We start from the raw sequence: 12,500 nt of genomic DNA, 5'->3' as shown, positions 1-12,500 counted from the left end.
GTTAGTTGAATTGAGCTGTGGGTGGAAGAAGATATGTTAGTTGAATTGAGCTGTGGGTGGAAGAAGTTTGCACGCAAACAAATCCGAGCGTAAAATCCTTTCTTGAGTTGGATTATAACGCTCTAACTGTTCGAATAAACGCAAATAAATAACAGAAGCGAAAAATACACGCCATTCATATGCAAATAAATCGCCTGTTATTTGAATGCTAGGGTCAGTGATATTATGATCGAGGGTCTCGCGACAAGCACCATTAGCTCTTTCTCTCTCCCTCTCTGTCGCTTATAGCGTACAAATAGTATCTGGGAGTTACGCATCATCTGTAAAGTTATGATGTATGCTGATGACACAGTTATCTTTTTTTCGGCTCCGAACTAATATCGGAAATTGAGTTGCAGTTAAATTTGGAACTGATTAATCTGTCTGAGTGGCTGTCTACAAATAAACTGATTCTCAATTTAATGAAGACTGAGTTCATGGTTTTTGGCACCCACCAGAGACTATGTCGCCAAGACATAGATGGAGCTCATATAACGTTGGGTGGAGAATCTGTGAAACACTGTGATGCCTTTAAGTCCCTAGCTTTGGACAACAGTCTTTCCTTTAATCTGCACATTGACTATGTGAAGAAGAAAGTTTCTAAAACACTAGGCATGTTCTCAAGAATTAGATCGTCATTAACAACTGAAGCATCGAACCGATTGTATAAATCGATGATACTGCCAAATTTGGAATACTGTTGTGCCGTTTTTCATGGCTGTGGTAATGGAAATTGAAGAAGAGTAGGAACGCCTGCAGAGACGTCCTGCAAGGATAGTGCTAAAGACGGTGCATTTGTCCACTCAAGATATGGCTTCCGGTCTTGGTTACGATCCTCTTAAGACGAGAAGAGAGAAACATCCTCAAACTTGTCAAGAATTGTCTTGATGGACAAACTCCAAGTTATTTCTCAGATTATTTTCGACGGCGAGCTTATGATTAGTGTCATGACTATGACACTAGGTCTAAGGATAGGTTAGCTATTAATAAAGTCAATCTCGAGTGGACTATGAGGGCCTTTTTCTATAAGGGGGTTACCCTATTTAATGGTTGTATGTAGTTTTGTTTATAAAATGGCTACTTTTATTGATTATAATTACGTAATGTATTCCAATTACGTATATAATTAAGGTTTTTATCTATTTATTTATTCATTTTTACACAGGACCCATATTGATAGCAGTTATTTATAACTGAATTGGTCATCCTAAACATGTTGTTGTTATTATTATTATTATTATTATTATTATTATTATTATTATTATTATTATTATTATCTGCACCACCACATCAACAACAACTCTCTTGAACATGGCCTCTTGTCCATTATGAGAAACTTAACGTAATTTGCAGATTATTACGTCATTTCAAATGGCTTCTATTGTTAGTCAACTTACTGCGGGGAAATAGAGGAAAGCGATATAGCAATAGCGTAAGCACGACCTAAGCAAACAAACAGCTGTTGCGATAAGAAATTGCAAAACACGGCCACGTCCAGATTTACACTCTCATGTTGTGCAACAGAAGCGATGGGTTCTGTGCTGTGCTGTGCTGTGCCTACTTTAGTGATACTGTTCGAATGAACATAACGAAAACGCAAAACGAGAAGAAGAGCGAAAAAAACCGCGACTTCAAGCGGCTCTAAATCCTAGTGTAAACTCCGAGGCAGGCGAAAACTCAAGGTGTTTATTACAGAGGTTCCGAAGTCAACGCACTGAAAAGACTACCTGTCCTAAAATGACCTTAGGAGACCCCGGTTACGCCTATCACACTAAGGGCAACGATTGTCGAGTATCTCCCAAGAGGGAACTCTGGCTCTCTCTCTCTCCCTGTCTTTCTCTTACGCATCATTTGCACCACAACAACAAAAACTCTCTCAGTTGAACATGCTTCTACTTGTCCATTGTGGGGAAATTGCCTGAAGGAACACTTGACGTAATTTACAACATGATTACGTCGATTACTTACACGGTCACGGTTACTCTAAATGGCCTCTATTGTTAGTCAACTTAATTCTTCTGTTCGATTATGCGAAAAGAGCCGCGAGCGATCCGGCAATAACGAAGCACGACCTCAGCAAAACAAAAAGCTGTAGCAATAAGAAATTGAAAAATACGGCTACGTCCACATACACTCTGATGTTGCGCAACAAAAGCGATGGGTGCTGTGCCGAGGTTTCCCCAAGCGACGAGGCGCTCGCTGAAAGTCCGCGTACGGTTAAATCCCAAACTTAAGTGACAACTGAAGACAAACACCAAAGATTAGAGTTACGCATCATCTGCACCACAATAGGTGACGTCAACGATATCTTCGCTATATGTGCAGCTTGCAAAGGGTCCCTTTACCTTTTGAATCCTTCGCCTTGTTAGATTTGTTACTCTTGCGGTATTTGCGATCATTGCTTACACCCTTTTTGTCTTTGCAGGCAAATTCCCTGCCACTTTTGCGATATTTGTGGCTTTTCCTTTTTGTTTCGTTAACAGGGAACTTAAAGGCGGCGAAATACGAGATACAAAAACCATCAACTTGTCGCGCAACATTTTTGCGTGATCAACTTGACCCGCAACAAATGCTGAAGAAATGCAGGGCACTGATTGGTTGATTTGCTAGTACACGAGCACATTTGTTGCGAGACAAGTTGTGAGCTTGATGAAAAACGAGCAACAAAGCAAAAATTTGTTGCTCAGAGTAGACCCGCGCTCTACTTTTCGCAACAACTTTCTTCAACCTGCAACAAATGTTTTTTTTCCGCGACAATTTGATCATGCAAGGCGAAAAACGGGAAACATCGACCCAAACTTGCAACGAAAAAATGTTGCGCGCTAAGTTGAGGGTTTTTGTATCTCGTATTTCGCCGCCTTAAGGACGGTGCCTACTAATTAAAGAAATTTTTGCCTCGGTGTGTGATCATGAAGGAAATGTAGCTCTCAACAAGTGTTATTGAAATCCAAAAAGAAAATTGGGGGTAACCACGCATTTTTCAAAGATAATTCATGAATAATATTTGTAAAAAGCTTTAAAATACAAAGCAATGTATGGCGTTCTTTCTCAAATTAAAGCTTAATTATCTCTCAAAAATGCATGGTTACCCCCAATTTTCTTTTTGGACACGAAGAGGACTTACTAAGATTTACTTCCTCCGGATAGTTTTGAACTGCGCAAAATATCCCTGTATTAGTAAGCATCGGCGATAGGAAATCCGAGTATCTGGAGATGCGCAGAACGTATGCGCAATAACAATAGTAGGCACCGTCCTTAAGCAACGACAACAGCGACGGCAACAAGAACGTCATCTCACAATATAAATTCGCGTTATTTCAATCGCTTCGTGACTATCTCAACCTTTTTAATGTGACAAGGGTGTGGTAGTTCCTCAAAAATGTTACTGGTCGAAACAGCACTTAAGTTAGGGGATAGGGGAGAAAATGAAAGTTTACCTTCAAGTACCGACGTCCTTCATAAACCCTAAAAATGTGGCTATTTGACATTGCTGTTTTGCAGACGATAGCGAAGAAATGGACGAAAGTGAAAAACGCACGTGCAGGGCGTGAAAACCTATTGTTTTTGCCCACTAAATATGCAAATTTGTGACGTTCTCATTGCCATCGCCGTTGTCGTCGCTTAAGTTCCCCGTTCTCTTTGTTGCTGCCGCAGTGAGTAAGCCTGAAGCGAACGAACAAGGAAGCTCTCTAATTTCTTCTTAACGCAAGGAATTGGGGTCTCGTTAATATCAAAGGCGCAAGAAGTTGTGGTCATGCGCCAATAAGGAATAAGATGCGCGGTCTGATCTTGTGTAGTAGGGAGTTTAAAGGCCGGTTTACACGGTGCGACTTGTCGGGCCGATTTTTGGCGGCGTCTTTGAAAAAAATCGGGCCGAAAAAAAAATCTGTTGCACTGCAACGACAAAAAGCAGTAATATTATTGGTTAAAAGAACCAAAAAGATCGTGCTGCACGTGCGGCACGCATTCTCTCCCGTACTCGTCAAAACTACTACGTGAAATGACCAAATTTAAGGTTTTGACTAAAACGTGGACAAACTACAGTGAATCTTTCAGTCTCACTCTTTACTTCAAATCCGTCCGTACTAATCCTGCTATAGGACACTTCGCCCATATTGTATAATATAAACATTATGAAATAATCATGAAATACCTGAATAGCTCAAACTTTGAAGTGGCGTTTTCGTAGCCGTTGTGGTTTCTTAAACTCTCTATTAGCAAATTGCTCGTTATAAGATTCTTTAAAAGTATTCTGTTTTTACTCTTCTTGTTCATTTTCGCTTCTTTGCTCCTTTATAAACTTTATCGCAGCTTCGTGAAATACACATAGGAAAAGCTGTCAGGCTGAACTAAAGTGATGAATAGTCAGGATTTCGGCCGTTGAATATGAGTATTCCGATTGAAAAAAGGCATTGCGATGCCTATGGGGTCTCGAGGGTCTCCCATCCAGATACCAACCCCGCCCGACAGGGACTAACCTCAGCGAACGTTCGTCGTGAAAGCATCTCAAAGGATGAGCACACTGATCAAGCTTTTATTTTGGAGAGAATGTGTTGATATGACGTCACGGCGGCCATGTTGAAGGATTCAAAAAAAGAAACAGTGGCCATGTTGGAGGAGTGAAATTGAAGTATATTTTTATGAAAATTCTTCCTTTTGTTTCAGTATGCGAATATGGCTGTTGATCACATGAGCAAAAACATTCTATTGACCACTGTCAATACAAGTCGGACTCTAGAAACTGTTCAAATCGCTTTAAATTACCGAAACTGCAAAGCTTATCCCTTTAAGATCAAAAGAACCTCAACAACTTAAAAAGAATTCAGTTGTAATATCGGTGTTGTGGTTGGTATCGACTTACCTCATTGGCTGCGCTGATAAATAGCACATCAATACGCTTTTCCCCACGAGAGAAGTTGCTGCAGCTCATTGCCTCAATACACATGAAATTTAGGTGTGTCAAATATCAAGTATATTACCCTGATACAAATACCACTGGACCCACGAATACGGAACGAATCTACCGGTCTCTACGACTTTCGATATTTACTTTCTTTGCTTCAATTTTCTCAGAATCGAAACCATTCTAGCTTAACGTTTTCCAGGATTCTATTCGGAGTTCACTCAAAAAGAAAAAATGCCAGCACACTCATACATTCATGCATAAAAGGTATTGAAAGTGGGGTAATCCTACCCTGGCGAAAAGTACAACACTCGTTCTCGGTCCCACACAATCCGTTTTAATACGCCTATTTTCTCTTATATCGTTATATAAAAAAAAGTGAATGGCTAATGATGAATTTGCAAGTCCGTTCGAAGAAAACTCAGCGAAAAATCAAAGCTTGGTGCTTACCTCTTGGCCCGGCTTAGGCCAAAAAATGTAAATATTCACCAACATGTCTAGATATATTTCAAGAAATGCCAAACTTTTAGTTTTGGTACAATGTGTTGCCCAGTCAACAACAACATCACTTTTAATAGGTAAAAAAGTTAAGCATCTAGTTTGTCCTTTGGATATCACTGCTTAGTAGAAATCGTTTATGAGAATGAAAGAAATAATGATGATCTCTTAACATGAAACGCCCTGAGTTGTAAACAGATATTCTAATTATGATTCCCACACAACGGATAAACTTTTTCCTACTGAAATATATCTACAATGTTTTCGCCTCTATTGTCCAGCGATCAAATTAGCATTGACCTTATAACTTCTTTCCTTCTTAGCTATAACTCGCCAGAAAGCCCCTTCGTCGCTCTTTATTTCGAAGACGTCGACACTGATGACTCCATTGCTCTCAGTGTACGGAGCTAAATACCTTTGCAAGCGTTCTTCGGTGACAAGGGATGGATCAAATACACCGTGAGTCGTCGACCAATGCCAGTCTAAAAGGCTTTTCGTATCCTCAAATATACGCTTACTCTTTGGGGGATTAGCTTGAAAACTTTTACATATTTCAAATCCGGCTGAAATACAAAACTGCTCGATTTTTTCCCTCGACTCGCAATGGTACATACCGCAAATCCTGTCGAAGTTTTCGGGATTCAGTTCCTTATAGGCATTTATGTCCACCGGAGGAAGATGAGAAAGATATTGAATGGCAATTTTTCCACCAAGCTTTAAACTTGCAAACATATTGTTGAAGGCCTCTTGTTTGTCAGCGATCCAGTGAAGCACATAATTGCTGAAAATGATGTCGAAAGACTCTGGGAAAATGTCCGAGATGTTTGATGCACTTCCCTCGACAAACGAGAGATTTTTTATCTTTCCGTGAGATTGCCTCGCTACCTTAATTCGTTGCTCATCTGGGTCGATGCCAATCACTTTTCCCTCGGGTCCGACTAGCTCAGCAAGGTATGCAGACAGCTCTCCTGTGCCACAGCCTAAATCCAAGATGGCATCTCCTGGCTGAGGACAAACATCAAATTGGATGAATTCCTCACCGGATGTCCTTTGTATGGAGAGCGAAGCTTGTTTGTAGCCTTCTGCTGCACTGCCAAGGGACAGTTCAGACATGTTTTACTTTTGTGTGACGTTGTTGGAATTGTATGGATTGGTAGGCAGACACACAATCAAAGTTCTCCGTGAAAGATGTTAGTTGAATTGAGCTGTGGAAGTTCCCTGACGAATACGGGAGAAGAGACCTCTTCCATGGGTCGAAACTCGCTGTGTTGAGCACGCGAGGCGGTTACTTAGCGACCGAATCCTCACGTGATATTTTATGTTGTGTGGGCTCATTTAGCAACAGCGGAATTACTGTAAAGGAATGCGCGGGACACAGTGGGCTCAAGTCACAGTCAGCAAACATATCATGGGGCATGCGGTTTGAAGAGTGCCGTCTAAGGTTGTGGACGGCGGTTGGATCAGAGCGAGTTTCGGCTCATGGCAGAGGTCCCTTCTCCCGTATTCGTCAACCCAGCGAACGCAAAAGAAAAGAGACTTCTGCTAGCAGGGAACTGTGGAAGAAGTTTGCACGAAAATAAATCCGAGCGCAAGATTCTTTCTTGACTTCGGTTATAATGCCCCCAACTGTTCGAATAAAGGCAAATAAATAACTCAAACGAGAACAAAGCGAACAATACACGCCATTCATATGCAAATAAATGAACGCTTGTTTGAATGTTAGGGTCAACGATATTATAATTATTCAAGGGTCTAGCAACAAGCACAATTTGCTCTCTCTGAGAGCTTACAAGTATCTGGGAGTTACGCATCATCTGCACCACGACATCAACAACTTAACAAATAGATTCCATCAAATGAAACCATGTTGTCTCGCAGTGATGAGCGCAAATTTCTATTGCGTCGAGAAGCCTGAAAATTTTCGATTATGGGAAAAGAGCCGCGAGCGATCCGGCAATAACGAAGCACGACCTCAGCAAAACAAAAAGCCGTAGTGATAAGAAATTGAAAAATACGGCTACGTCCACATACACTCTGATGTTGCGCAACAAAAGCGATGGGTGCTGTGCCGAGGTTTCCCCAAGCGACGAGGCGCTCGCTGAAAGTCCGCGAACCGTTAAATACTAAACTTAAGTGACAACTAAAGACAAACACCAAAGATTAGAGTTACGCATCATCTGCACCACAATAGGTGACGTCAACGATATCTTCGCTATATGTGCAGCTTCCAAAGGGCCCCTTTGACTTTTGAATCCTTCGCTTTGTTAAATTTGTTACTCTTGCGATATTTGCGATCATTGCTTACACCCTTTTTGTCTTTGCAGGCAAATTCCCTGCCACTTTTGCGATATTTGTGGCTATTCCTTTTTGTTTCGTTAACAGGGAACTTAAAAGCGGCGAAATACGAGATACAAAAGCCCTCAACTTGTCGCGCAACATTTTTGCGTGATCAACTTGACCCGCAACAAATGCTGAAGAAATGCAAGGCACTGATTGGTTGATTCGCTAGTACACGAACACATTTGTTGCGAGACAAGTTGTGAGCTTGATGAAAAACGAGCAACAAAGCAAAAATTTGTTGCTCAGAGTAGACCCGCGCTCTACTTTTCGCAACAACTTTCTTCAACCTGCAACAAATGTTTTTTTTGCGCGACAATTTGATCATGCAAGGAGAAAAACGGGAAACATCGACCCAAACTTGCAACGAAACAATGTTGCGCGCTAAGTTGAGGGTTTTTGTATCTCGTATTTCGCCGCCTTAAGGACGTTCGCGCGAAAATTTTTCAACATTGATTTTTTTCTGAAACTTTTACCACTGTAAGATGATGAGTTAGTTATGTCAGAAATGTAAAAAAATGGGGGGTCACCGACTTCGTTTTGGAGAGAACATGCCGGAAAAACACCCAAAATGTGACAAAATCGGGCTTCGTTAGCGAATAAGGCCAGTGTCTGTAAACCCAAATATATTGCAATTAAATCTTTGAAGTGAAATCTTCTCTGCCAAATATTGTTTAAGTGGACTTATTAAGTGAATTTAGTCAACTGGTGAGGTTTCTTAAAGATCAAGTTCGCATTTAGCGACCACAGTTTCACCCGCCTTGCAGCCGCAAGATGGCAAGATTTGATGTCCTGTGAGCAGAAATCTTGAAATTTTTTTTACTTTAACTTCTCACATTGATTTTTTGTTCATCTTTGGACAACGTGGAGATCATTGTAAATAAAATCCGTTTCTGGAAAGAAAAATAGGGGTCACCGAACGACCAAGACCGTTAAATCCAGGCAAAGCTATAGCAATGGCTTTTTGCCCTATCATTTCTCATTTTATTATTTAGCGCGCGCGCTCGTGTATACGTGGCGTGTGCATTTGCGTGCGCAGTAAGGATGCGCAGAAACAATTCGCGCGAACGTCCTTAAGCAACGACAACAGCGACGGCAACAAGAACGTCATCTCACAATATAAATTCGCGTTATTTTATTTGCTTCGTGACTATCTCAACCTTTTTAATGTGACAAGGGTGTGGTAGTTCCTCAAAAATGTTACTGGTCGAAACAGCACTTAAGTTAGGGGAGAAAATGAAAGTTTATCTTCAAGTACCGACGTCCTTCATAAACCCTAAAAATGTGGCTATTTGACATTGTTGTTTTGCAGACGACAGCAAAGAAATGGACGAAAGTGAAAAACGCACGTGCAGGGCGTGAAAACCTATTGTTTTTGCCCACTAAATATGCAAATTTGTGACGTTCTCATTGCCATCGCCGTTGTCGTCGCTTAAGTTCCCCGTTCTCTTTGTTGCTGCCGTAGTGAGTAAGCCTGAAGCGAACGAACAAGGAAGCTCTCTAATTTCTTCTTAACGCAAGGAATTGGGGTCTCGTTAATATCAAAGGCGCAAGAAGTTGTGGTCATGCGCCAATAAGGAATAAGACGCGCGGTCTGATCTTGTGTAGTAGGGAGTTTAAGAAACGACAACGGCTACGGCAACGACAACGCCAAACATCAGTAATATTATTGGTAAAAGAACCAAAAAGATCGTGCTGCACGTGCGGCACGCATTCTCTCCCGTACTCGTCAAAACTACTACGTGAAATGACCAAATTTAAGGTTTTGACTAAAACGTGGACAAACTACAGTGAATCTTTCAGTCTCACTCTTTACTTCAAATCCGTCCGTACTAATTCTGTTATAGGGCTCTTCGCCCATATTGTATAATATAAACATAATGAAATAATAATGAAATACCTGAATAGCTCAAACTTTCAAGTGGCGTTTTCGTAGCCGTTGTGGTTTCTAAAACTCTCCATTAGCAAATTGCTCGTTATAAGATCCTTCAAAACTGCTCTGTTATTACTCTTCTTGTTCATTTTCGCTTCTTTGCTCCTTTATCGCAGCTTCGTGAAATACAAATAGGAAAAGCTGTCAGGCTTAACTAAAGTAATGAATAGTCAGGAGTTTCAAACCCTTTCAAACCGCTTTAAATTACCGAAACTGCAAAGCTTATCCCTTTAAGATCAAAAGAACTTCAACAACTTAAAAAGACTTCAGTTGTAATATCGGTGTTGTGGTTGGTATCGACTTACCTCATTGGCTGCGCTGATAAATAGCACATCAATACGCTTTTCCCCAGTGAAGTTGCTGCAGCGCATTGCCTCAATACACATGAAATTTAGGTGTGTCAAATATCAAGTATATTACCCTGATATAAATACCACTGGACCCACGAATACGGAACGAATCTACTGGTCTCTACGACTTTCGATATTTACTTCCTTCGCTTCAATTTTCTCAGAATCGAAACCATTCTAGCTTAACGTTTTCCAGGATTCTATTCGGAGTTCACACAAAAGGAAAAAATACCAGCACACTCATACACTCATGCATGAAAGGTATTGAAAGTGGGGTAAATCCTACCCTGGCGAAAAAAACAACACTCGTTCTCGGTCCCACACAATCAGTTTTAATACGCCTATTTCCTCTTACATCATTATATAAAAGAAAAGTGAATGGCTAATGATGAGTTTGAAAGTCCGTTTTAAGAAAAATCAGCGAAAAATCAAAGCTTGGTGCTTACCTCTTGGCCTTAGGACAAAAAATGTAAATATTCACCAAAATGTCTAGAAATATTTCAGGAAATGCCAAACTTTTAGTTTTGGTACAATGTGTTGCCCAATAAACAACAACCTCAATTTTAATAGGTAAGAAAGATAAGCATCTAGTTTCTCCTTTGCATATCACTGCTTAGTAGAAAATACCGTTTATGAGAATGAAAAAAAAAAATAATGATCTCTTAACATCAAATGTCCTTAGTTGTAAACAGATATTCTGAATATGATTCCCAAACAAGGGATAAACTTTTTCCTACTGAAATATATCTGCAATGTTTTACACCTCTATTGTCCAGCGATCAAATTAGCATTGACCTTACAAATTTCTCTCCTTGTAACATACAAGTCGGCAGTGAGGTTCCTCTTCGGCCTTTTTCCCGAAGTCGAGACAGCAAACTCCACTGTTGTCAGAGTAAGGAGCTAGGTATCTTTCCAAGCGTTCTTCGGTGACAAGAGATGGATCAAACACGCCATAAGTCGTCGACCAATGGAACTCTAGAAGACTTTTGATATTCTCAAACGTGAACTTTGGGGGTTTAGCTTGAAAACTCTCACATATTTCAAATCCGGCCGAAAGACAATACTCTTCGATTTTCTCCCTCGACTCGCATTGATACATGCCACAAATCCTGTCGCAGTTTTCGGGATTCAGCTCCCTGTAGGCATTTATCTCCAACGGAGGAAGATGAGAGAGATACTGAATGGCAATTTTTCCACCAAGCTTTAAACTTGCAAACATGTTGTTGAAGGCCTCTTGTTTGTCAGGGATCCAGTGAAGCACATGGTTGCTGAAAATGATGTCGAAAGACTCTGGGAAAATCTCCGAGATGTTTGCTGCACTTCCCTTAAAAAACGACAAATTTTTTATCTTTCCGTGAGATTTTCTGGCTACTATAATTCGTTGCTCATCTGGATCGACGCCAATCACTTTTCCCTCGGGTCCCACTAGCTCAGCAAGGTATGCAGACAGCTCTCCTGTGCCGCAGCCTAAATCCAAGATGGCATCGCCTGGCTGAGGGAAAACATCAGATTGGATGAACTCCTGGCCAAATACCTTCTGCACAGAGAGCGAAGCCTGTTTGTAGCCTTCTGCTGCACTGATGAGGAACAGTTTAGGCATCTTTTACTTTTGTGTTGTGTAACGTTGTTGGAATAGTTTGGATTGGTAGGTAAGACACACGATCAACTCCGTGAAAGATATATCAGTTGTATTTAGCCGTGAAAAGCGTTTGCAAGCAAACGTTTATAAAGCCCCAGCTGTTCGCATAAACGGAAATAAATAACTAAACGAGAATAAAGGCGAACAATACATGCCATTTATATGCAAATAAATGGCCGGGTATTTGATTCCTTGGGTCAATGATATTATATTCGAAGGTCTCGCAACAAGCACCCTACGTTATCGCTCTCTCTCCCTCTCTATCGCTTACAGTTTACAAGTATCTGGAGTTACGCATTACCATGTACCCTCTTGAACAGGGCAGCACTAAAAGTAGAGAACCCGGAACCCGGAACCCGGAAAGCGGAAACTGGAAATCGGAAACTCAAAACTGGAAACTGGAAACTGGAAACTCAAAACTCAAAACTGGAAACTGGAAACTGGAAACTCAAAACTGGAAACTGAAAACTCAAAACTGGAAACCGGAAACTCAAAACCGGAAACCGGAAACCGAAATTATCCGCGATTCAATTTAGCAATTTGTTTAATTTATTTTCCTTGTTTTTTCACTTTCCTTCTTGGCTGAAGAAATGGAACAAGGTGCCTGGAGGAAGCGTTGCGTAAGTGATGGAGCGCGACTGAAGCTGTCGATTATAGGTTGAGGAAGAACCTAACATGGAAAATTCACATTGTTTATTGAAGTTAAGTTCTTTCGAGACGTACCATTACCATTGAATACGGATACAAGCAAGTTTTGAAGATTCTGCCGAAAGGCAGATGAATTTTGCACTTCAAAGTCAA

General features: G+C 40.8%; 2 protein-coding genes across 2 annotated transcripts in view; both read right to left on the bottom strand.

Moving 5' to 3' along the window:
• Positions 1–5,266: 5,266 nt before the first annotated feature.
• On the bottom strand, positions 5,267–6,706 carry LOC137982607 (uncharacterized). Its single transcript, XM_068829730.1, has one exon. It carries the CDS (start codon positions 6,551–6,553, stop codon positions 5,711–5,713), a length of 843 nt encoding a protein of 280 aa, XP_068685831.1. The 5' UTR covers positions 6,554–6,706; the 3' UTR covers positions 5,267–5,710.
• Positions 6,707–10,321: 3,615 nt separating this feature from the next.
• LOC137983091 (juvenile hormone acid O-methyltransferase-like) overlaps positions 10,322–12,500 on the bottom strand; it is a 2,498-nt gene continuing 319 nt past the window's right edge. Inside the window, exon 1 of the mRNA XM_068830277.1 lies at positions 10,322–12,500. This exon is cut by the window's right edge and continues 319 nt beyond it. Within this exon, the coding sequence (XP_068686378.1) occupies positions 10,857–11,660 (804 nt within the window). The 5' untranslated portion in view covers positions 11,661–12,500 and the 3' untranslated portion in view covers positions 10,322–10,856.

This window comes from Montipora foliosa, chromosome 13 (assembly GCF_036669935.1).
Source record: "Montipora foliosa isolate CH-2021 chromosome 13, ASM3666993v2, whole genome shotgun sequence".
Lineage (NCBI taxonomy): Eukaryota > Metazoa > Cnidaria > Anthozoa > Scleractinia > Acroporidae > Montipora > Montipora foliosa.
Note: the sequence above shows the minus strand (reverse complement) of the source record. Positions and strands in the feature narration are given on the sequence as shown.